The sequence below is a fragment of the Pongo abelii genome, chromosome 9, assembly GCF_028885655.2.
Source record: "Pongo abelii isolate AG06213 chromosome 9, NHGRI_mPonAbe1-v2.0_pri, whole genome shotgun sequence".
NCBI lineage: Eukaryota > Metazoa > Chordata > Mammalia > Primates > Hominidae > Pongo > Pongo abelii.
The window spans coordinates 70440879-70467419 of NC_071994.2; the positions used below are offsets into that span (position 1 = coordinate 70440879).

At 37.5% G+C, this 26541-nt stretch overlaps 3 protein-coding genes across 19 annotated transcripts in view; 1 reads left to right on the forward strand and 2 right to left on the reverse strand.

The window, feature by feature from the left end:
• Nucleotides 1-685, reverse strand: part of ZNF215 (zinc finger protein 215) — a 51121-nt gene extending 50436 nt beyond the window's left edge. For 7 of the 16 annotated variants that reach the window (XM_024254375.3, XM_063727839.1, XM_024254372.3 and 4 more), the window contains exon 1: nt 245-376. The gene's annotated coding sequence lies outside the window, so the exon portion shown is untranslated. 16 annotated transcript variants of the gene reach the window in all.
• Nucleotides 1-26541, forward strand: part of LOC100438173 (olfactory receptor 2AG2) — a 192503-nt gene that overhangs the window by 20574 nt on the left and 145388 nt on the right. The window contains exons 2-3 of one of the 2 annotated variants that reach the window (XM_054524756.1): nt 54-508; nt 2388-2465. The gene's annotated coding sequence lies outside the window, so the exon portion shown is untranslated. Of the gene's footprint in view, nt 1-53; nt 509-1102; nt 1134-2387; nt 2466-26541 lie in introns of those variants that run through there. The other variant, XM_063711284.1, reaches the window with a different exon arrangement.
• Nucleotides 4967-5954, reverse strand: LOC100436303 (olfactory receptor 2D3). The gene is given in 3 exon segments (XM_002822081.5): nt 4967-5175; nt 5178-5330; nt 5333-5954. Coding segments are annotated over 3 exon segments (984 nt in total).

The window sequence follows — 26541 nt, forward strand, 5'->3', positions numbered from 1 at the left end:
GCCCACCCCCTAGCCCTCTGTCGCTGCTCTCAACGCTTGTCTTACTTCCGCAGCCCACGTTTCCATCCCTCCAGTCAGCTCGCGCCCTCCTCCAGGTTTTCCCGCACAGACCTTGGAGGGCAGCGTGGAAACTGAGTAACTGCAAGCAAGCTGAGGTGAGCTGCACGTTCCGCATGGACGCCCTCAAGCGTGATTCCCAATTCCAAGACCCCGCGTCCCCACCGCCCGCTGACGAGGATGATACCTGTGAGCACCGCTCCTCTCCAGGGGCCCGTTCAGTCACTCCGTCCAGTTCTGAGAGGAGCCGCGGAATCGCTGTCTTGGACAGTGAAGGGAGCCGGCGTTGGTAATCACGCTGCAACTAGGAACCCCTGACTTCGCCGAACCCTCAACTCACTGCCGGCTCCGAGTTTCATAAATTGCCACGGAACAACCTAGACTCACTCTTGCGCACGCGCACCAGCTGTGGAAGGAACCCCCAGGAGCCCCCGCGACCCGGATCTGTAAGGTAGACCAGGCCTTTTCAAGCCCCGTCCCTTTCTGCAAGCCCCGCCCACGCCGCACACTGGGAACTCTGGCCCTGTGAATGGACTCACCATGCGCTTCTGGTGGCTTAAAGAAATGAGCGTCATGCTTCCGGCGCTTCCTCATCCTGTCCGGGGAAACTAGTCCAAATCGCCTTTCTGTTCCCCACACCCCATTTGCCTGGAATCAAAAAACAATGACAATCTCGACGAGACATTGTCTCTTACATGGTCTTTACTGGTTTATTGGTTCACAGATTCATTCATTCAGTTTTGTATGGAAGTGAGAGTTCTTGCAGTTCGTTGTTCAGTTTTGGCTTGTTAAGACTGAGACACTTTGTGGCATCTGAGAAGCATTGTCAATTAGGCATTTGGATGTAAACATTTGGGAATTTAGAGATGTCTGGGGCTAGACCTGTAAAATTTGGGTCAATCTGGGTAGATGGTGATTGATGCTATCTGTTGGAATAGGATTGCAGAGAGAGGGACAGAGAGGAAGAGAGAGAATAGAATAGAAGGAAATGGGCTGGGATTGGCCCAGGGAACACCAACACCATTGGTTGAGTCAGGAAGGCGGACCTGCAAAAAAGAGGAGGATCAGCCTGAGAGGTAGGAGGAAATCTGGTGGGTGTGGAGACACAGACGGAAGGGATGTGTGTGTCACAAAGGAGAGAATGCTCGGTGGCATTAAGTACATGATAATATGATTAGTGCTTGCCTAGAGGCATGTAGACAGTGCTGTAGGAGCAGAGTAAAAGAACTTAAACCAGAGAGAGCTTTATATCTAGGCCAGGAGTGGACTAAGGTAAAACAAGATGGCAACTTTGAACAGCTAGTGACACAAAAAAACAAGGACACACCATATAGTTTCTTTTATTTATTTTTAAATAGACTTTATTTTTTAGAGCAGTTTTGGATTTATAGTTTTGGAAAAATTGAGAAGGTAATATACAGAGTTACCTTTTACTCCACAACTAGTTTTCCCTGTTATTACCCTCTTACATTATTATGGTATATTTGTTACAACTAAGAAAATAAAAATAAAATGTAAAAATAAAAAATAAAATAACATTGATACATTAAGTCCACAATACTTTATTCAGATTTCTTCTTTATTTTCTTTGCTTTTTTCTTTTCCTTTCTTTCTTTTTATTTTCTTTCTTTTTCTTTTCTTTTTTTTTTTCTTTTTCTTTTCTTTTTTTTTTTTTCTTTCTTTTTCTCTTGCTTGCTTGTTTCTTTTCTTTCTTTCTTCTTTTTTTGACTGGGTCTCACTCTGTCACCCAGGCTGCCAGGCTGGAGTGCAGTGGTATGACAGCTCACTGCAGCCTGGACCTCCCTGAGCTCATGTGATTCTCCCATCTCAGCCTCCCAAGTAGCTGGAACTACAGGTGTTTGACACCATGCCTGGCTAATTTCTTTTTTTTTTTGTAGAGATGGATTTTTGCCATGTTGTCCAGGCTGGTAAGGACCAGACTTCTTTAGTTGGTTTATTTGTTTTGTTTTTATCTTTTTTCTTTTCTCTGATGCAGGATCCCAACTGGAATATCACATTACATTTAGTTGTCATGTCTCTTTAGGCTCTTCTGGACTGTGACGGTTTCTCATACTTTCCTTGTGTTTCATTACCTTGGCAGTGTTGAGGAGTACTGGTCAAGTATTTTGTATGATCTCCCTCTATTGGGAGTTTTCTGATGTTTTTCCTATGATTAGACTGGAGATGAAGGTCACAGAGATAGAGTACCATTTTTATTACATCATATCACAGGTACATACTATCAATATGACTTATCATTGTTGGTGTTCAATTTGATCACCTGGCTCAGGTTGTGTTTGTCAGAAGACATTTTTTTTTCTTTCCAACAGTGGCAATGGATGCAGCAATATTCAGTTTCCAGAATCAGCAGCTCCGGCAGCAGTGTCCTGTCCTGATGGTGTTGGCAGGTAAATCATGCTTCTGGTGCTGAATAGAAGTCTTGTCCTCATAGAACCAATTCTGTGGTACAATTTTGGTCTGTGGTTCTGGCTACATGACTCGAATATTATTTCAATATTTTTACTTTTAGCTTAAATCATGCTTAGTTTCTGTTACTTGAAACTAAAAGCCCTGACTGATACATCATCATTATGATGATTTCTAGGTGTATGTATTAAATATGTTTTCATTGGAATTTTTTTGTCTTTATTTTCCCCTTCCCTCCCTAGCATGTAGTGGTTTCATGCAGACAGCTTTGTGAAGAAGCCCCATTGGCATCTATTTTGGTGGAATGAGTGGGAACATAATTCTCAGGGTGTCAGTAATCCATCGCTGCATACAGACCATTTCAAAATTTAGTGCTTTAAAATAGCAATCGTTTTATTTTGCTCAGGAGTGTGTTTGAAATTTGGTCAGAGGGGATGGCAGTTATCATTAATGCCAATATTTAAGATATGACCATGGGAATGAGTAGCTGAAATCATTGGAGAAGCGAGGATTAAGGAATCTCAGAATGCAAACTATTTGAATATTTCGTTCTATGGGAAAATTAAAATAACCAACAACTATAACACAAGAGCAGTATCTTCAGGAGAGTGGCAGTGAGTCAGGGGCTAGAATCTGCAAGGAATGGGTGGGGGAGTAGCCTAAGCATCTAAAATAAAATAAAATGAATAAAACCCCCACAATCCCACTTTCCTAACCATACCTCATTTCCTCCTCCCTCATGGTAAAACATCTCCAAATGTCTGTTTACATTTTCTTATTTTTCCTCTATTCACTGAAATAGATCTCATCTAGATCATAACCAGCAGCCAAAGTTACCAAATTCAACTAAAAATTTCCTATCCTTCTCTATTATCACCTCAACTAACACATATCATTTGAATGAAGGTTTTCAGTGATTATCATACCCTAGATTAAAGTTTGCCTATTGTGATACAGTTCCAGTAAATTTTTAAAAGATAGTAAAAAAATGTGTATTAATATACGTTATGTCTCAGTCATTACTCTGAGTATATCAAATACACTCAGAGTTGGATAAGATAAAATGAAATAAGAGATCAATAGCTGGTTTTAAAATGGACACATGTATACATGAATTAAAGAAGAAAGAAATAAGTACAGCTATTGGATATCTGTTCACTGGAGGGGACTTCTACACAGTCAGTCTGAGGTCTGTGGTTTCTGGACACCACGTGCGTGATGGCTGTAGAATAGTTACCATGGAAAACCACCTCTAAACACGTGACTTAGAATCTCTTCTAAACATGTGAATGTTAGAAGTTTTAAGTGAAAGAGCAAAGAGGCTACCAGCCAGTTTATTTGTATTACGCGTTTATGAGGAACTGAAGTAGACTCTGGAATTGACTATTTTAGAGAACTTGGGCCACAGTGTGATATGGTGTGCAGGCGTTGAAGCCTATGGAGGGGTTACCCCAAATTCTAATTTCTCTTTTGTTTTTTAAAGCAATACTCGTTAGGTAAACTGGGCTCATTCAAAAGAGGATGACCAAGATAATACAGGGTACCAAAGCATATTAGATAAAGAAATTGTAAAGAAACTAGTGGGCAGTTGGCAGAGACAATTGAATTTGGGCAAATACAGAAATTGACCTCAGTGTGTTCTAGTATTGAAGAATAATGACAATTGCTCTAGGACTAAAACTAGAGAAACTAGATTGAAGATACAGGAAAACTGATTTTGACTTATCATGAGGAAGATCTCTATAATAGTAAAAACTACCTTTATATGAAAGAAAGTGGCCCGAGTAAGGAGCTGTATCATTCCTGGTTAGGCAAATGCTGAACAATTATTTGATGAGATATTATGAAATAATTTAAGCCTCAGATATGTGGTTGGATCATTTTACTATTGAATTCCCTTTTTACTCTGATAGTCTATGCTTACATGAAATTTGAGGTGATTATATAAAATTTTGGGGGGTTTTCAAGAGGGATCATGAAGAACTAGGAAGTATTATTTCCTCTGGTACCTTTTCACAAGCTGAAATGCTCTAGGATCTAATGAACCCAGTATTAAAGACTCTTACAGATATTTTAATTGTTTCAATCAGAGCCTATTCTAAGCTTTATATGCTGAAGACATGCAAACTTGAGATGTCGTTGATGTTAGAATTATGCTTGCAATTTGTATTAGCTGTTTTTCAGAATAATCTGGTTGAAACCTCCTAGATTCAATTGTGACTGTGCTTAAAACATGTCATGGCAGCTGAATTAACTACAAACTCCTCACAGTAGCACCCAACACTTTTACAATCAGGAAATGACCAAGCTTTTCATGCTTTTATTTTTTCCCTATGTTCTAGTTTAGATTGTAGTATTCACAGTTTTTAGAACATGTTCATTTTCACACTTCTTCCTGAAATAACCTAATTCATAATTGCCTACTAAATTCTTGCTCCTTTTTAAAGGATGTTACCATAGCTCTAAAAGTCAGACTCAGAGTTCACTGCCTATGAGAGAAGCACTTTCTCCCAACTAGTTTCCTGAGAGCCCCTTTGACATCTTTGTTCCTCAGGCTATAAATTATGGGGTTCAACATTGGAGTCACCACTGTATAGAACACAGATATCATTTTATCCAGTTCTTTTGTAGTCTTGGAGTTTGGTTGCATGTAGGTGAATATTCCTGACCTATAGAAGAGGACAACAACATAAGATAGGAGCCACAGGTGGAAAAAGCCTTGAGCCTGCCTTCCCTAGACTGCATCTGGATAACAGTGGAGATAATATTCCAATAAGAAACAAGAATCAGGGAGACAGGGGCCAGGAGGATTACCACGCCCATTGAAAAGATGGCCATTTCTGTGCTGTGTCTGCGGAAGCCAGCTTCAGGAGGGCAGGAGGTTCACAAAAGTAGTGATTGATTATATTCTGTCCTCAGTAGGGAAGATGGAAAGTAAAGCTGGTATCTACTAAAGACACTAGTGCCCCACTGGCCCAGGACCCGAAGGACAGCCAGAGACACACCCGTTGGGTCATGATGGTAGAGTAGTACAGAGGCTTACAGACAGCCACATACCGGTCATAGGACATCACAGCCAGCAGCGCACACTCTGTACACCCAACCAGAAGAAAGACAATTATCTGTGTCAAACACCCATAAAAAGAAATGGTTTTCCTCTTTACCAGGAAGTGAACCAACACTTGAGGGACAATGCTAGTAGAGAAACAGAGATCTGCAAATGAGAGATTTCTAAGAAAAAAATACATGGAAGTGTGAAGGCGAGAATCCAGGAAGATGAGAATGATGATGAGCAGGTTTCCAAGCACGGTCAGCAGATAAACAATGAGGAAAAGGATAAATAGCAGGATCTGGGTCTCCAAGTCCTGTGAAAGGCCCAGGAAGATAAACTTAGACACAAAGGTTTGGTTTTCTTCTCCCATTGATATTTTTGCCTATTTACCTGTTTGGCACAAGAAAAAAGAACACATTTTTGTTGGGTCTATGACATCAAGTCTTGTAGAAGAGGGTCATGTTAAAACTGACACCTAGTTGAGTATTTCTAGCTCTTTGCTATCTAGCTTGTTCTAATTAACAATAAATGTATATATTTGTTATTATTAGTTGGTTGCAATTTAAACCAACTTAGTTATTTTCCAAGTCGTCTCTCCACAGTGCCACTTTTTAATAGGTAAAGTATGATACTGTGAAAGCCCTCTTGGCTAGTTCTGATGTAAGGATGTTAGAGTTCATGTGGATTTTACTAACCGGCTATAAATATACTGTTAGGAAATGACTGTATATACTGTTAGGACTATCCTTATGCAGAAAACTCTACCACTAACTATTTAAAATACCACATATTTAATTATAACACATACTTCAAAACTGTGAAGCAGTTTTCAGGAATCAAACTTAATTTGACCTATTAAGAAGCAACAGACTTTTGCTGGGTTTAAAAGTAAAGCCTTAGCTATACTACACCAAAGGCCAAACTATTTGGATTAAGAAATAAGATATTAAAATTAAAGCAATACAAAAAGAGAAAATAAGTTAAAATTGTGATATTTGGATAGGACCAGACTTGAAAAACACAAATACTTTCTAAGAAACCATGAAGGAAAATATATGCAGAATTTGCCACACAAATTGAAAGACTTCCGTGAGATAATAGTATCATAAGATAAGCCACAAACTGAGAAAAATGTCGGAGGGAGACGCCAGAAAAAAATTTAAATAATTTTATTTTTCTTCAACTTTTATTTTAGAATTAAGGTACATGTGCAGGTTTGTTACAAAGTTTGGAGTACAAATGCTAAGGTTTGGTGTACAAATCAATGTGCCACCCAAGCAGTGAGCATAGTATCCAAGAAGCAGTTTTTCAGCCGTTTCCCCCCCCCCCCACCACTCTCCCCACTCTAGTTGTCCCCAGTGTCTGTTGTTCCCATCTTTATGTCAATGTGTACCCAATGTTTAGCTCCCACTTACAAGAACATGTGGTATTTGGTTTTCTGTTCCTGCATTAGTTCGCTTAGGATAATGGCTTTGAGCTGCATCCATGTTGCTGTGAAAAACATGATTTCATTCTTTTTCATGGCTGCATAGTATTCCATTGTGTATATGTTCCATGTTTTCTTTATCCAATCCACCACTGATGGGCACCTGGGTTGATTCCATGTCTTTTTTATTGTGAATAGTCTGTGATGAACATATAATTGTGTGTGTCTTTTTGCTGGAATGATTTATTTTCCTTTGGGTGTATATACAGCAATGGGATTGTTGGGTCAAATATCACTTTAATTCTTAGTTCCTTGAGAAGTCCCCAAACTGCTCTCCACAGTGGCTGGACTAATTTACCTTCTACTAACAGCGTATTAGTGTTCCCTTTTTTCTGCAGCCTCACCATCTCTGTTATTTCTTAACTTTTTGATGAAAGCCATTCTGACTGGTGAAAGATGGTATATCTGTAACAAACCCACAGCCAACATCTTACTGAATGGGCAAAAGCTGGAACCATTCTGATTGAGAACTGGGACAAAACAAGGATGCCCACTCTCACCACTCGTATTCAACGTAGTACTAGAAGAGAAAAAAATGAAAGGCATCCAAATAGGAAAAGAAGTCAAATTAAATGACCTTATTACATTAAGAGTTTGTATAAAGCTATATGAAAATTGTGAAGTCCAAGAAATAATGGGCCAAGGATATGAACAGACTATTTACAAAGAAGAAATGCAAATAGCTACTAAATATAAGAAAAATATTCAATATTATTATAACTCAATAATTAAAACAATGAAAGATAAATTTTTACTTGGTTAATTATCTAAGATTTTAACACCAAAACCTTAACAAAAAATAACTAGTATATTCATTAAGCATTGAACCCATAACAGCATTAATTTTAGGGTTTTATATTATTATGTCTTCCCAATAACATTATGAGGTAAATTAAAATACTGTTAATTTTGTCTTGTAGATAAGGAAACTGAGGCACACAAAGGTTAAGTTACTGTCCCCAAATTATACAATTAACAAGTATAGAATTAATTAGCTGTATAATGAAGGTACAAAAACAGGACACATTTGCAAAAGCAAGTGGTTAGGAAAATTTGTATTACGCTTTCTGGAAAGTAATTTTGCCAATTACAGTAAAAGACTTAAATATTCATCTGTTTTGACCCAGTTCTCAATAGAATTTGGTAGGGAAAAATTTGTCCCATACTCAAAATTTAGTCTCAAAAATTTTCTTATAGCTTGTTTTCAAATATGTAGCTGCAACAGTGAAAGGGGGCATAATATGGGCAAAATATCAACAATATAAGGGCACGGTATCTATTTATCTAGCTATAATTGGAGTTATCAAAATTAGTGAAACAGCCTATTCAAAGAACCACTTCTTCTCCTGCAATTATTTCTGAAATTCCACAGAGAATAACTTATGTGTTCTTAGGAACATATCACTGTTAGCCCCAAAGTAATGTCTGTCATTTCCTTTTTTCCATTTCTTTTTCTCTTTCTTTCTGTTTTTGTTTTTTTTTTTTTTTTTTTTTTTAGAGGCAGGGTCTTGCTCTGTCACCCAGGCTGGAGTGCAGCAGTGCTATTGTAGCTCACAACAGCCTCAAACTTCTAGGGTCAAGCCAACCTTCTACCTCAGCCTCCAGAATAGTTGGGGCCTGTCATTTTCTTTTTCCCCTTCTCTGGTTGTCTAGGTCTACATGATCACTACTATTTCCTTTGTATCCTGCAGATAATGATTATTAATATCATTATCAATAATAAAAATGAGAATCACCTCCCATTGGTACTTACCAAAAGTGGTTTTGCTGTTGTCTTAGAGACCAATGCTAATATATGTTTTCAAAGTGCACAGAAAAGACTAGAAGAAAAAAATTTCCAAAATGTTGAGAGTGGTTGACCCTGGGTACTGTAATTATGGTAGGTTACTTTTATTCTTTTCTAATGTGTTGATACTTTAAAAAGCCCTATATTACCAATATAAGAAAAAAATAAAAATGGGAAAATGTAGTAGTACCTAATTGAGGATGCTCTAAAGTCACTTCTTTACTTCTGCTTGATAAGAAGTCTTGATAAAGTAACTGTTATAGGACTAGACCTCTTGCAGAAAGCAAATATAAAACAAAATATGTGAAACAGCTATTTTCAGACCTTGAACAACGAACAGCCAACTCAGAAAATAATGCCATATAGCAAGGAAACAAACAAGGTAAGCCCTATGATCACACTAGCTTTATGCCTGGAGGCACTTTCAGGACTGTGGTCCATGGAGTGGGAGCCTAAGGAGAGCATGAGACCCTTGCTGAACTGATGAGACGGAGATCCATAATTGATAGTTTGAATTATGGAAGGGAATAGCAGAATGGAAGAAGCTGCAGATAGGGACTTCAGGAATCTCTCTGAGTCTTGGCTGAATATTAAGCTGTGCATACACAGGATAGAACTGCCAGGTCCCAAAACAGCAACTGCCAGGGGGCTCATGGAAGGCTACAAGATTTTGGAATTTCAGTCTGCCAGAGTAAAGAACCTTCACTGAAAACCCCTGGCACTAAGGTGATACCTCAGAGAGGGTAGGCAATAAGAGAGGATCGTGATGAGTCAAGGATACATAATGTAACTCCTAGAATAACCATTAAAATATAAAATAAGAGTTATAGTTAAAAATAAAACTAAAAATGGAATAATTTTTAAGTACTCAAGAAGAAAGCAAGAAAGGAGGATAAAAGAATAAAGAATAGATAGGAATATTACAAAGCAAGTAAGATGGTAGACTTAAATTGTATCCATAATTATATGAAAAATAAATGGGCTGCTGGGCGCGGTGGCTCATGCCTGTAATCCCAGCACTTTGGGAGGCCGAGGCGGGCGGATCACGAGGTCAGGAGATCTAGATCATCCTGGCTAATACAGTGAAACCCCATCTCTACTTAAAAAAAAAAAAAAAAAATACAAAAAGCCAGGCGTGATGGCGGGCGCCTGTAGTCCCAGCTACTGGGGAGGCTGAGGCAGGAGAATGGCGTGAACCCGGTAGGCAGAACTTGCAGTGAGCCAAGATCGCGCCACTGCACTCCAGCCTGGGTGACAGAGCGAGACTCCATCTCAAAAAAAAAAAAAAAAAAAAAACAAAGAAAAATAAATGGACTAAACATTCTAATTAAAGGCAGTAATTGTCAGATTGGACAAAAAAGAAGACATAATGTTTTGTCTACAAGGGATTCATTTTTAAACATAAAAACAGTTGTGTGAAAATAAAAGGATGGAAAAGAATATACCACAAAAACACTAGTCATAGAAAAACTGGAATATATGAATATGAAGTATTACCAGAAACAAAGAAGGACATTTCATAATGATAAAAGTGTCATTCACCACAAAGACAAAACCATACTTAATATGAATGCACTTAATGAAACTTAAAAATGTACAAAGAAAAATTGATGTAACTGAAAGGATAATTAGCAAAAAAACAGAGAAATATTTGAAGATTTCAACAGTCTTCCTGACAGAACAAATAGAAAATCCATGAGGATACAGAAGACTTGAACAACATAAACAACCAACTTGGCCTAAAGGATGTTTATAGGTTACTCTACCCAATAAGTACAGCATATGCATTCTTTTCAAATGCAAAGGGAATGTTCACCAAAGTTCACATAGGGCATATTTCCCTGAGCATGACAGAATTACATTATAAACCAATAACAAAAGGATATCTAGAAAATCCTCAAGCATTTGGAAATTTATCAATACAATTCTAAATAACACATGAGTCAAAGAAGAAATCAAGTGAAATTTTAAACTGCATTATAATAAAAATAGCATTTTAAGAAATTCTACCAGAAACTTTTAAGGAATGGCGATTACTATTTCATTTACTTCATTTGTAGAGAAAAAAGGAAAAGTCAATTTTTTAATGAAGTTGACATTAAATGAATACATATAAAATAGATGTAAAGTCAAAATAAAATGAAAGTGTATAGATAACAACAGTATTCCATTGGAATAAAGCATTGTGATCAAGTGAGCTTTTACCGTAAGTGCTCATTTAGGCCAACATTAGTAAATTTATTTGAACAATTCTTCATATTAATAGATTAGAATGGGAAAAAGTATCTTAGTAAATGCCTAAAAAATATGAACTTGATAAAGTTCATATTTCATTCTTGATAAGTACTTTGAGTCAAACAGGAACTTAAGTATACTTTTTAAAGAAGAAATCTGAGTATTTCTTCTTTTGTATAATAATAGATATTTGAAACAAAATGCTAGCATCGTGCTTAATGGTGAAATACTAGAAATATTCACATTAAATTCTGAGTTACAAAAAAGGTGTCTGTTTATTTGCCAAGAGTTAGCTAATGAAATAAAAATTAGAAATATAAACTAGAAATGACAGGTATAATTATTGGAAAGGAGAGGGTAAATTTATCACTACTTGTAGGTTGATTTTCTGTTTGTAAATTTTAATATAATCTGAAAACTGATTCGAATAAAAAATCTGTAAACAGGTAAGTTATATTATATATGTAACTATGTACGTGGTTTTCTTATATATTAATCAGAACTAATTATAAAATTAATTTTAAAAATATATAATTAATGGCTGGGCACAGTGGCTCATGCCTGTAATCTCAGCACTTTGGGAGGCTGAGGCAGGTGGATCACGAGGTCAGGAGTTCGAGACCAGCCTGGCCAATATGGTGAAACTCTGTCTCTACAAAAATTAGCCACGCCTGGTGGCACATGCCTGTAGTCCCAGCTACTCAGGAGGCTGAGGCAGAAAAATCACTTGAACCCAGGAGGCAGAGGTTACAGTGAGCTGAGAGCACACCACTGTACTCCAGCCTGGGCAATAGAGTGAGACTGTCTCAAAAAAATATTTAAATATAGATATATATATTTTGCCAAAATATGTAGGTGTGAATTTAACGTGAATATGTTCAGAAAGAATACAGGAAAAGTCAACATGCATAAATAGAGAAATAAACGTAATTTCTAGATGTAAGATTTAAATATTATAAAGATATCATTAACAAATTATTGATTCTCATATATTAACATCCCTAATAATTCTCTTTGTGAGAGGTTGTTAAAAATAAAAGTTCCTGAGTTCTAGAAATTCTCAGTAGGTTTGTGGTTGAACAATTAAATTTGCCTTTTAACAAGTCCATTTGGTGATTTTGATAAGAGTATTCCATAAATCATATTTTGAGAAATATTCCCCGGTAATTATCTAAAAAATAACTGCATTTATAATCAAAGCCAATAAACAATCTCTGATGGGAAACTTAACAAAATAATTTTAAAGTTTACCCAGATGAATACATGCAAAAATATTCAGAGAAAAAAATCTGAAAAATATGAAAAAGAATTGTGGTTATGGGGAGGGTGGGGAGATTTAACCTATCCAATCTTGTGATTTACTATCAGGATAATTTTTATGCATTGTACTAATGCAGATATCAATGCCTCAATTGAATAAAATAGAGAAATGACTGAAACTCAAGTATATAGATGAACAAATGATAAAGATATCATCTAAATCAATAGAAGGGTGTATTATTTAAAATGGTGTTAGAATATCTGATTATTTGTTGAGAAAGAAAGTATTCTCACATCAGTTCTTCTCCAAAATCTAGATGGATTAAATATCTCAATATAAAACAAAAAATAAAAATAAAAACACCCCCTAATATTGCTAGGAGAAATAATAGGTGAATATTTGCTGTAATCTTTGAGTGTGAAAGGACTTTCTAAGGACATCATGAAAACCATTTGTAAAATGAAAGTAAAACCACAACTTCATAATATGGATGTAAATATTAAATTATTTTCTGTAATCTTTGAGTGGGAAAGGACCTTCTAAGGACATCATGAAAACCATAACCATTAAGTTAAGATTGGTATATTTTATTATACAACTATTTTAAACGAATGGTTAAAGAACATATATATGTAAAATGTAAGTAACAAATAGAAAAACTACCACATCAAAGAGCTTTTAAAGATCAAGAATACGAAGAACTTCTCAATGGAAAGGATGGAAAAAGAAATGTTAAAGAGCAATTCATAAAAGAAATTCAAATATCCGAAAAGCTAACTATGTAAAGAATGTTCATCCTCACTCAGAATCAGAGAAATGTAAAATAAAACAAGTAGTTACTGTTTCTTTCTCATCATTTTAGAAAAGATGAAATAGATTGAAATCACCCACTATATTTTTGAGAGCAGAACAAACAGATACGAAAAATGTAGGCATGTGCATTTATGAAATCTCTCTGCAAGTCAACTTGAAGATATTTAAAAATTATAAAATGAACTTTTCTTTTTCCCTGAACAGCTCAAGTTTTAGGACTTTATATTTTGGAAATAATTATAGGTATGCACAAAGCTTTGTTTCAGAGGATACTCACACACAGAATTATTTCCAGACTAAACCAACCCACAGTCAAATAATAGGTGTTGTGTTGAATAAATTATAGTTTTCCTATATAATAGAACCTATACAGTATAGAGAAGTGGGTAACAGTGCAGATGTCTTAGTCACACATACCTGGTTGAATCTTTGTTCCCCATTTCCTAGCTCTGTAACTTTAGACAGTTTAACTCCTTTTTGTCTGTTTCCTAATTTGTAAAATGAACATAAAACAACAACTTCATAATATAGATGTAAAGACTAAATTAAGAACTTAGTGGAAAATTTGCATTATGCCTAGAAACTGCAGTAAAGAAATGACTGCAATGTTGATGGTTATTATTATGATGATAATATGATAAATTTATATCATTAAAAATTTAAGTAGGTATGTATTTTCCATGGAAAGATGTTTGACATACTGTTGAATTTAAAAAGTAGGTTACAAAATTGCATGTATGGGTATGATTTATATATATGGTGCGTGTGTGTGTGTGTATAGAGAAAGAGAATGAGAGTGTGTGTGCGAGAGATGACTGTTAAAAAATACCTTTACCACATTAATAATTCTTAACACACAATAAAAACTTAGAATTCAGGTAGAGTATATAGGGAATGGTTATCTATATCTCAAAGACAGGATGTGTGGGTATATGTGGATTAGGAAGAATGTAGCTTAATCTCAAAACAGGAAAGGAGTCAAATCAAAAGGACTAAGATGAAATTTAGTCTCATTAATATTCCAAGGAAGACCAGGGATAATTATACTTTCACACTCTGAAGATTTCATGTAACTTTGTAAACTTCCCTAATTAATTCAACAAAGGTATCTCTTTATCTAATGCAGAGAGAAAATGAAGAAGAAAAAATAACTGGTAAAAATAGAATAAAGAGAATAAACTTCAGAAGAAATCAGGGAGGGGAAGCTGAACACAGAAGTCAGGAATTCAGAGATGTAGAGAGAAGGCAGAAAGAGGAAAGGGAGTACAGGAAGAGATATGGAAGGCAGGTTGTTTCCCCAAACTGAAAGGACAAGCAATGAATCTGTTATCTCTCTGAGGCCCTAACAACATTTTAATTAATATGTCCTTGCCGGATATCTTCTCCTAAGAGTCTCACACAGGCACAGAGCTGCACACAAGGGAATTCTTCCTTGTCACACACACACACATCCCAAGCCACATGGACTTCCTCTCAGCTTTACAAACTTAATATCTCATAGAACATGCAGATATTCAAGATACGCTCACACAATTATTTTATATTCTTTTCATGCATCCCCATGGCTACCAAATCTTCCACATAATAAACAGTATCAGAGGAGGTACTGAGCCAACTGGATACTGACCAAGGCTGAGTAACGTGGGAACTTATTCTGTCTGACTTGTATGGGAAGCATATTTGCGTATTGCGTATATGTATGATGGCACCTGTAGTGGGTATCCTTACCCATTCTGTGAGGGCAGCATTGATTGTAATTGGACCTACTCTCCTCTATGTGCCTTAGACCACCAGAGGATTGGAGCCAGCAGTGCCAGCGTTCTTACAACAGTGTATTCATACAATCTTGGTTCTTTCATATCTCTTAGACCCAGAGCATGACCAAGCTCTTGATGAAGCTTCTGAAAGCACGATTCCTAGTGTCCTTCCAGCTCTTTGCCTATTTAGTGGGCCATGCACTAGGGAAGATGGTGGAACAAATGTAAACTGAGGGAGGCAATGAAGACCGAAGGGCTGACAGCTGAGGGCAGGGGAGAATCAGGCAGAGGTACTTTTCAACAGTAAGAGGAAAGTAATATAGGAGGGTAGAGCCTCTGTGATCTCTCTGAAAACAGTCTTATCCATGAAGGAGAAGATCTGGAGGAGGGTTTTCAGGCTGGGATTCTGGAGGAGAAGAGTGGGAATTGAATTGTCTCTGGGAACCTAGCAAGGGAAAAATTGATGTGTTAGAGATAAAATGACAAAGTTCACCTTCCCAATACCTTGCCCGCTTCCAACCCCCAATCAGTATTGCAGAATCCTACAGTTTGAGGCCTATCAGTGGCTTCTTCTGTCTCACCTGAGGGCAGAGACAAAACAGGAACAACACTGTGAGGTCACTGATGAAGGAACCAAGGATCTAGTATGGAAGGGAGCAACTTCTGTGCCTGCAGATCCACACTTCAAGGACATTCACCTGTTTGTCGGTTGGCTCCTGAGCAATTCCTCCCAAGGCCTGTACTAGAGTCATCCTAGGAGTCTGACTTCATTCCAAGCCTTTTTACTTTACTCAAGGTACAAATTCTAATTTACCTAGGTTCCACTTCTGAACAACGTATTTTCCTTTGAGAAAATAATTAAAAGTGAGGTCCTGAGAATTATGTCAACAGGGCATTCCCTGGAGCTTTTAAAACCCTCAACTTTATTACCTTTTTCCAACCTCTGAGACACCCTGGGGGGGCACTTTGCATTATGTTTGAAACCACAGACTAAAGTTTCTAAATCATACTTACCCTTCTTCCAAACCTTACACCATTGTCATTTAGAATGGCAAAAACAGATATATTCTGAGGGGTTCATAAGTTTTCAAACTTGTGTCTTTCTTTATATGGTAATTAAATAAAAATGAAAATGAGCAGGTATTGGATCACCTGGATGCTGACTTTCCAATTGACTAATCCAACTTGATTTCAGGCCTTGTGCTTTCATTTTAGTTCATGATTGTTTGAGTGCTGTGTGATCACCTTACATAGTGGAGTATAATTTGGTTAGCACCGTCCTAATATCAACATGACAATGAAGGCTTTAAATGTGTTTTTTTTTTAATTTTATTATTATTATACTTTAAATTTTAGGGTACATGTGCACAACATGCAGGTTTGTTACATATGTATACATGTGCCATGTTGGTGTGCTGCACCCATTAACTCGTCATTTAGCATTAGGTATATCTCCTAATGCTATCCCTCCCCCCTCCCCCCACTCCACAACAGTCCCCGGTGTGTGATGTTCCCCTTCCTGTGTCCATGTGTTCTCATTGTTCAATTCCCACCTATGAGTGAGAACATGCAGTGTTTGGTTTTTTGTCCTTGTGATAGTTTGCTGAGAATGATGGTTTCCAGCTTCATCCATGTCCCTACAAAGGACATGAACTCATCATTTTTTATGGCTGCATAGTATTCCATGGTGTATATGTGCCACATTTTCTTAATCCAGTCTATCATTGTTGGACATTTGGGTTGGTTCCAAGTCTTTGCTATTGTGAATAGTGACGCAATAAACGTACGTGTGCATGTGTCTTAATAGCAGCATGATTTATAATCCTTTGGGTACATACCCAGTAATGGGATGGCTGGGTCAAATGGTATTTCTAGTTCTAGATCCCTGAGGAATGGCCACACTGACTTCCACAATGGTTGAACTAGTTTACAGTCCCACCAACAGTGTAAAAGTGTTCCTATTTCTCCACATCCTCTCCAGCACCTGTTGTTTCCTGACTTTTTAATGATCGCCATTCTAACTGGTGTGAGATGGTATCTCATTGTGGTTTTGGTTTGCATTTCTCTGATGGCCAGTGATGATGAGCATTTTTTCATGTGTTTTTTGGCTGCATAAATGTCTTCTTTTGAGAAGTGTCTGTTCATATCCTTCGCCCACTTGTTGATGGGGTTGTTTGTTTTTTTCTTGTAAATTTGTTGGAGTTCATTGTAGATTCTGGATATTAGCCCTTTGTCAGATGAGTAGGTTGTGAAAATTTTCTCCCATTCTGTAGGTTGTCTGTTCACTCTGATGGTAGTTTCTTTTGCTGTGCAGAAGCTCTTTAGTTTAATTAGATCCCATTTGTCAATTTTGGCTTTTGTTGCCATTGCTTTTGGTGTTTTAGACATGAAGTCCTTGCCCATGCCTATGTCCTGAATGGTATTGCCTAGGTTTTCTTCTAGGGTTTTTATGGTTTTAGGTGTAACATGTAAGTCTTTAATCCATCTTGAATTCATTTTTGTATAATATGTAAGGAAGGGATCCCATTTCAACTTTCTGCATATGGCTAGCCAGATTTCCCAGCACCATTTGTTAAATAGGGAATCCTTTCCCCATTTCTTGTTTTTGTCAGGTTTGTCAAAGATCAGATAGTTGGAGATATACGACATTATTTCTGAGGGCTCTGTTCTGTTCCATTGGTCTATATCTCTGTTTTGGTACCAGTACCATGCTGTTTTGGTTACTGTAGCTTTGTAGTATAGTTTGAAGTCAGGTAGCGTGATGTCTCCAGCTTTGTTCTTTTGGCTTAGGATTGAATTGGCAATGCAGGCTCTTTTTGATTCCATATGAACTTTAAAGTAGTTTTTTCCAATTCTGTGAAGAAAGTCATTGGTAGCTTGGTGGGGATGGCATTGAATCTATAAATTACCTTGGGTAGTATGGCCATTTTCACGATATTGATTCTTCCTACTCATGAGCATGGAATGTTCTTCCATTTGTTTGTACCCTCTTTTATTTCATTGAGTGGTGGTTTGTAGTTCTCCTTGAAGAAGTCCTTCACATCCCTTGTAAGTTGGATTCGTAGGTATTTTATTCTCTTTGAAGCAATTGTGAATAGGAGTTCACTCATGATTTGGCTCTCTGTTTGTCTGTTATTGGTGTATAAGAAGGCCTGTGATTTTTGCACATTGATTTTGTATCCTGAGACTTTGCTGAAGTTGCTTATCAGCTTAAGGAGATTTTGGCCTGAGACAATGGGGTTTTCTAGATATACAATCATGTCATCTGCAAACAGGGACAGTTTGACTTCCTCTTTTCCTAACTGAATGCCCTTTATTTCCTTCTCCTGCCTGATTGCCCTGGCCAGAACTTCCAACACTATGTTGAATAGGAGTGGTGAGAGAGGGCATCCCTGTCTTGTGCCAGTTTTCAAAGGGAATGCTTCCAGTTTTTGTTCATTCAGTATGATATTGGCTGTGGGTTTGTCATAGATAGCTCTTATTATTTTGAGATACATCCCATCAATACCTAATTTATTGAGAGTTTTTAGCATGAAGGGTTGTTGAATTTTGTCAAAGGCCTTTTCTGCATCTATTGAGATAATCATGTGGTTTTTGTCTTTGGTTCTGTTTATATGCTAGATTATGTTTATTGATTTTCATATGTTGAACCAGCCTTGTATCCCAGGGATGAAGCCCACTTGATCATGGTGGATAAGCTTTTTGATATGCTGCTGGATTCGTTTTGCCAGTATTTTATTGAGGATTTTTGCATCAATGTTCATCAAGGATATTGGTCTAAAATTCTCTTTTTTTGCTGTGTGTCTGCCCGGCTTTGGTATCAGGATGATGCTGGCCTCATAAAATGAGTTAGGGAGGATTCCCTCTTTTTCTATTGATTGGAATAATTTCAGAAGGAATGGTACCAGCTCCTCCTTGTACCTCTGGTAGAATTCGGCTGTGAATCCATCTGGTCCCGGACATTTTTGTTTGGTATGCTATTAATTATTGCCTCAATTTCAGATCCTGTTATTGGTCTACTCAGAGATTCAACTTCTTCCTGGTTTAGTCTTGGGAGGTGTATGTGTCGAGGAATTTATCTATTTCTTCTAGATTTTCTAGTTTATTTGTGTAGAGGTGTTTGTAGTATTCTCTGATGGTAGTTTGTATTTCTGTGGGATCAGTGGTGATATCCCCTTTGTCATTTTTTATTGCGTCTATTTGATTCTTCTCTCTTTTCTTCTTTATTAGTCTTGCTAGCGGCCTATCAATTTTGTTGATCTTTTCACAAAACCAGCTCCTGGATTCATTGATTTTTTGAAGGTATTTTTGTGTCTCTATTTCCTTCAGTTCTGCTCTGATCTTAGTTATTTCTTGCCTTCTGCTAGCTTTTGAATGTGTTTGCTCTTGCTTCTCTAGTTCATTTAATTGTGATGTTAGGGTGTCAATTTTAGATCTTTCCTGCTTTCTCTTGTGGGCATTTAGTGCTATAAATCCCTCTACACACTGCTTTGAATGTGTCCCGGAGGTTCTGGTATGTTGTATCTTTGTTCTCATTGGTTTCAAAGAACATCTTTATTTCTGCCTTCATTTCGTTATGTACCCAGTAGTCATTCAGGAGCAGGTTGTTCAGTTTCCATGTAGTTGAGAGATTTTGAGTGAGTTTCTTAATCCTGAGTTCTAGTTTGATTGCACTGTGGTCTGAGAGACTGTTTGTTATAATTTCTGTTCTTTTACATTTACTGAGGACAGCTTTACTTCCAACTATGTGGTCAATTTTGGAATAGGTGTGGTGTGGTTCTGAAAAGAATGTATATTCTGTTGATTTGGGCTGGAGAGTTCTGTAGATGTCTATTAGGTCTGGTTGGTGCAGAGCTGAGTTCAATTCCTGGATATCCTTGCTAACTTTCTGTCTCGTTGATCTGTCTAATGTTGACAGTGGGGTGTTAAAGTCTCCCATTATTATTGTGTGGGAGTCTAAGTCTCTTTGTAGGTCACTAAGGACTTGCTTTATGAATCTGGGTGCTCCTGTATTGGGTGCATGTATATTTAGGATAGTTAGTTCTTCTTGTTGAATTGATCACTTTACCATTATGTAATGGCCTTCTTTGTCTCTTTTGATCTTTGTTGATTTAAAGTCTCTTTTATCCGAGACTAGGATTGCAACCCCTGCCTTTTTTTGTTTTCCATTTGCTTGGTAGATCTTCCTCCATCCCTTTATTTTGAGCCTACGTGTGTCTCTGCATGTGAGATGGGTTTCCTGAATACAGCACACTGGTGGGTCTTGACTCTTTATCCAATTTGCCAGTCTGTGCCTTTTCATTGGAGCATTTAGCCCATTTACATTTAAGGTGAGTATTGTTATGTGTGAATTTGATCTGTCATTATGATGTTAGCTGATTATTTTGCTCGTTAGTTGAGCAGTTTCTTCCTAGCCTTGATGGTCTTTATAATTTGGCATGTTGTTGCAGTGGCTGGTACCAGTTGTTCCTTTCCATGTTTAGTGCTTCCTTCAGGAGCTCTTTTAGGGCAGGCCTGGTGGTGACAAAATCTCTCAGCATTTGCTTGTCTGTAAAGTATTTTATTTCTCCTTCACTTATGAAGCTTAGTTTGGCTGGATATGAAATTCTGGGTTGAAAATTCTTTTCTTTAAGAATGTTGAATATTGGCCCCCACTCTCTTCTGGCTTGTAGAGTTTCTGCCGAGAGATCTGCTGTTAGTCTGATGGGCTTCCCTTTGTGGGTAACCCGACCTTTCTCTCTGGCTGCCCTTAACATTTTTTCCTTCATTTCAACTTTGGTGAATCTGACAATTATGTGTCTTGGAGTTGCTCTTCTCAAGGAGTATCTTTGTGGCATTCTCTATATTTCCTGAATCTGAATGTTGGCCTGCCTTGCTGGATTGGGGAAGTTCTCCTGGATAATATCCTGCAGAGTGTTTTCCAACTTGGTTCAATTCTCCCCGTCGCTTTCAGGTACACCAATCAGACGTAGATTTGGTCTTTTCACATAGTCCCATATTTCTTGGAGGCTTTGTTCACTTCTTTTTATTCTTTTTTCTCTAAACTTCTCTTCTTGCTTCATTTCATTCATTTCATTTTCTATCGCTGATACCCTTTCTTCCAGTTGATCGCATCAGCTCCTGAGGCTTCTGCATTCATCACGTAGTTCTCATGCCTTGGTTTTCAGTTCCATCATGTCCTTTAAGGACTTCTCTGCAGTGGTTATTCTAGTTATCCATTTGTCTAATTTTTTTTCAAGGTTTTTAACTTCTTTGCCATTGGTTTGAACTTCCTCCTTTAGCTCGGAGTAGTTTGATCTTCTGAAGCCTCCTTCTCTCAACTCGTCAAAGTCATTGTCTGTCCAGCTTTGTTCCATTGCTGGTGAGGAGCTGTATTCCTTTGGAGGAGAGGCGATCTGATTTTTAGAGTTTCTGGTTTTTCTGCTCTGTTTTTTCCCCATCTTTGTGGTTTTATCTACCTTTGGTCTTTGATGATGGTGACGTTCAGATGGGTTTTTGGTGTGGAGGTCCTTTCTGTTTGTTAGTTTTCCTTCTAACAGTCAGGACCCTCAGCTGCAGGTCTGTTGGAGTTATGTGGAGGTCCACTCCTGACCCTGTTTGCCTGGGTATCAGCAGCGGTGGCTGCATAACAGTGGATATTGGTGAACCGCAAATGCTGCTGCCTGATCATTCCTCTGGAAGTTTTGTCTCAGAGGAGTACCCAGCCATGTGAGGTGTCAGTCCGCCTCTACTTGGGGGTGCCTCCCAGTTAGGCTACTTGGGGGTCAGGGACCCACTTGAGGAGGCAGTCTGCCCATTCTCAGATCTCAAGCTGCGTGCTGGGAGAACCACTACTCTCTTCAAAGCTGTCAGACAGGGACATTTAAGTCTGCAGAGGTTACTGCTGCCTTTTGTTTGTCTGTGCCCTGCCCCCAGAGGTGGAGTCTACAGAGGCAGGCAGGCCTCCTTGAGCTGTGGTGGGCTCCACCGACTTTGAGCTTCTGGGCCACTTTGTTTACCTACTCAAGCCTCGGGAATGGTGGGCGCCCCTCCCCCAGCCTCACTGCTGCCTTGCAGTTTGATCTCAGACTGCTGTCCTAGCAATGAGCGAGGCTCTGTGGGCGCAGGACCCTCCGAGCCAGGTGTGGGATATCATCTCCTGGTGTGCCATTTGTTAAGCCCATTGGAAAAGTGCAGTATTAGGGTGGGAGTGACCCAATTTTCCAGGTGCTGTCTGTCACCCCTTTCTTTGACTAGGAAAGGGAATTCCCTGACCCCTTGCGTTTCCTGGGTGAGGCAATGCCTCGCCCTGCTTCGGCTCATGCACGGTGCACTGCACCCACTGTCCTGCACCCACTGTCTGGCACTCCACAGTGAGATGAACCCGGTACCTCAGTTGGAAATGCAGAAATCACCCGTCTTCTGTGTTGCTCATGCTGGGAGCTGTAGACTGGAGCTGTTCCTATTCGGCCATCTTGGCTCCACCCTCCAAATGTGTTCTTGTAGTAAAGTTGCATGCTTTTACTGGACGTAAAGTTAGAGCATTTCTTTTGAGGGGATAATTCACATCAAAGGACAGTTTTGTAGAATGAGGCTTCAGTTTGTTAAACCATTAAATCAAGAACTTGGTTTGGCCTCATCAAAATGGAATTATTCCTATAATTCTCTCTAGCTGATAACATTCAAAACAAAGGCAAATTTTATATCTAAATAATACCTCCATATCCTCTAAAGCAGAGGTCCCCAGTCCATGGGCCATGGACTGGTACCAATTCCTGGCCTGTTAGGAACTGGGCTGCACAGCAGGAGTTAAGCAAGCAAAGCTTCATCTGTATTCACAGCTACTCCCCATTGCTCACATAACCACCTGAGCTCGGGCTCTTGTCAGATCAGCAGCAGCATTAGATTCTCACAGAAGCGTGAGCCCTATTGTGAACTGCACATGTGAGGGATCTAGGCTGCATGCTCCTTATAATGCTCTGTCACTGTCTCCCATAACCCCCAGATAGGACTGTCTAGTTGCAGGAAAACAACCTCAGGGCTCCCACTGATTTTACGTTATGGTGAGTTGTATAATTATTTAACTGTATTTTACAATGTAATAATAATATAAAGTACACAACAAATATAATGCACTTGAGTCATCCTGAAACCATCCCCACCAGTTCATTGTAGAAAAATTGCCTTTCACAAAACCAGTCCCTGGTGCCAAAGAGGTTGGGGACCACTGCTCTAAAGGCCAAAAGATGTAAGAGAAAAATGGTGGAAGACTTGAGTTAGATGGTAGTATAGCTATGTGAGGTTCAAAAAAATGGTCTGAAGTCAATCTCTCAATCATATTTCAAATGGCAATTTAGTTTCAGCAAAACATCACTCATCACATTAAGTAGATGTTATTAATTTGAATCTTCTTGTTTTACTGGTTTTGTAGCTTGGCTCATACATTATTTGCAGCTTATTTTTGGCTTCATAGCACATATGAATCTAACTCATTAAAATGATTGAGCTATAGTCCATAATATTACCCAAGTGTCTATTAATCCATATTAATGGACACTTGTGTTATGATGTGGTCTGGCTGTTTTGTCCCCTCCAAATCACATGTTGAAATGTAATCCCCAGTATTGGAGATGGGGCCTGATGGGAGATGTTTGAGTCATGGAGGCTGATTCCTCATGAATAGCTTGGTGCCCTCCTCCCCATAATGAGTGAGTTCTCACTCTGAGTTGACGTTGCCTCCCCACTCTCTCTTGCTCCTTATCTCACTTTATGACATGCTTTCTCCCTCTTCTGCCTTGAGTGGAAGCTTTCTGAGGCCCTCACCAGGAGCAGATAGATGCTGGTGCCATGCTTTCTGTACATCCTGCAGAACCGTGAGCCAAAACAAATTTATTTTCTTTATAAATTACCTAGCCTCAGGTATTCTGTTATAGCAATGTAAATGGACTAACAAAGGTTATTTTTAATCTTTAGACATTAAAACAGTGCCACAGTGAACGTCTTTAAAAATGCGTGCTTGTACCCTTGTCAGATATACATGAAGGAAAAGTTTCTCGAGGCTTAATTTCTGGGCCTAAAGATATATTTCTTTTAAATATCAATAGATATTGCCAACTTCCCTATTAAAAGTTTGCATTAATTTACACTCCCATCAAAGACAGTTTCTATTTAGTTATATCTTTACTAACATTTGATATCTTCAAACTCTTTAATTTCACTAGTCTTTTATGTAAAAATGGCATCTCATTGTTAAATTATGTGATACTTTATACTTGAGGATGCGTATAATCTATGTTTGCTGGTCATTTTCATTTCTGTTTTCTGTGAAGTGACTGGTTATTTTCTTTGTTCATTTTTTTTAAATTGGGCTGTTAAACTTTCTTTTACTGCTTTGAAAAATCCTTGAATAACATGAAAAAAATAGCTCTTTGATTTTACCTTGGAAATAAGTTGTTTTGTATTTTTCCAGTTGACTTCCTGTATGTATTTTTGCATCACATGTGTGTTTTATAATTTAAGCAAATCAAGAAGTCTTTACCCTTCTGATTTTTTGTTAACATTTGAAAGGCTTCTGTTTTTAAAAGTTATGCTGTTTAAAAACCACCCATTTTTTTCTTCTAAGATTTTCCTAGGTTACTTACATGTATGGCTTAATTTACCTCTTTATACATCTAAAATTTGTTTTGATCTAATGAGTAAGATAGAAATCCACCTTAGATGTTTTCCTAAAGTGCTCTGTTAGTACCACTTATGGGAAAATGTCTCAGTGATTTTAAATGTGTTTTATACAAGATACTAAACTTCTGCTGGATTCAGTCTATTTTTGTTTCCTGTAATCTGTTCCTTTTCTGACTTTATATTTCCATACAAATACCATGCAATCTTAATTTCTCTCCATTGTTGTTGTTGTTGTTATTTGTTTGATTATCAGATGCAGAGGAATGAGTGAATAATATTCCTCAGTATATGACACATTGCTATGCATTCAAAGTCATTTCAAAGCCCCTCTCTTGTTATTTATTTATTTACTTTTTTTTTTTTTTTTTTTTTTTTTTTTGCTTAATTTACACCCAAACTTGATTCCTACTGACCCTGTAACCATTCTAAGGTATGCAATACTTTTATTTTGTTTTTGAAAAATGACGTGTTTGTGCCCATATTCTTAATTTACATAAACAATATTTTGCTATATGCCTCTTTGTTTCTCACTTTTCCACCCACCTCTGTCTTTAAGATCATTCAAGTTGCATGTGTGTGTCTAATCTCTTTCTAACTGCTGTGGGATCTTCTTTGGTATACATCTGTCACACTTTCATTCATCTTCTCTCCTGGTGAGTAAAGTAATATCCAAATTACACAACACCTCACCAACACAAACAACAGAACAACAAACATTTCAGGAGTGTACCATATACGTCTGCAACACAATTTTTTTGGCTCTGTCTTTAATAATAGTGACTATAACAGAATAAGCAAGTATAAGGTGACCAAGTAATTGCCAGATTCCTTTCCAGGGTGGCTACACTTCTCTACATCTTTCCCAATTGTAAATGAGTGTTACATTCTACTTTTTTGTCAACACTTTACAGTATCTGACTTCTGAATATCTGCATGCCTATTAGATATATCTTTGTTGCTCTAATTTGCATGCCTTTGATTACTGATGAATTTGAGTATTGCTTTATATTCTTGTAGCCCAATGAAGTTACTTTTTAATAAATTCCCTTTTTATTACCTCTGCTCTTTTTTTCTTTTGGAGGTTTCTTCCTCTTTTATTGGTTTTTAGAAGCTTATTGTAAATTCCTGATATTCGATTTTTATTTCTTTTTGATTTTAAAGAGTGCAAATATCTCATCAATTCTCTCATCTGTCTTTTAGTTTTGTCTATGATGTCCTTCATTGAAGACAAATACCAGATTTTTATGAAATCAAATTTATCAAAATTATTATTATGGTTTGTGCTTTAGAAGCTTCTCACTCTAGGTCAGAAAGATGTTCTATGTTTTATTCAATTGTGCCATTGTTCTCTTGTAACTTTTAGATATTTAATTCATTTGCAGTTTACCTTCTTCTATCATGTTAGGTAGGAGTCCAGCTTTATTTTTCTCTATGTAGTAAACCCACTTTACTAACATTATTTAATAAACTATTTTCCCTTCCCTGATGATTTTTGGACTTAACTTCATTGTATATTCGATTTCCACATGGGTCAGTCTATGAGGTCTTCATTCTCTTTTATTTGTTTATTAGTCTTTTATTTTTTGCAACAGTGCCACCTGGCTTTGTTTACTAAAACATCACTGTGTGAGATTCATCTACATGGTTATTTGTAGCAGTAGTTCATTTATTTTAAATTATTTGATAGTATTCCACTGCATGACTGTACCAAAATTTATCTTTTCTATTGCCCATATAAATTTATAGTTTCCAGTGTGAGATATTATGAATAAAACTGTTATAAACATCTTTGTATATATTTTTGGTGGATATAAATACTCATTTCTATTAGGTATATGCTCAGGAGTGGAATTACTGAGTCATAGGGAAGGCATGTTTAGCTCTGTATTCAGAGATACTTCCGAATGGAATTTTAAAATTGACTCTGAATTTATGCTCCCATAAGCAATGTAAATTGCTCCACATCCTCAGTCATTTTATCCTTTTTGATGAGGATTAGTGGAATTTCAC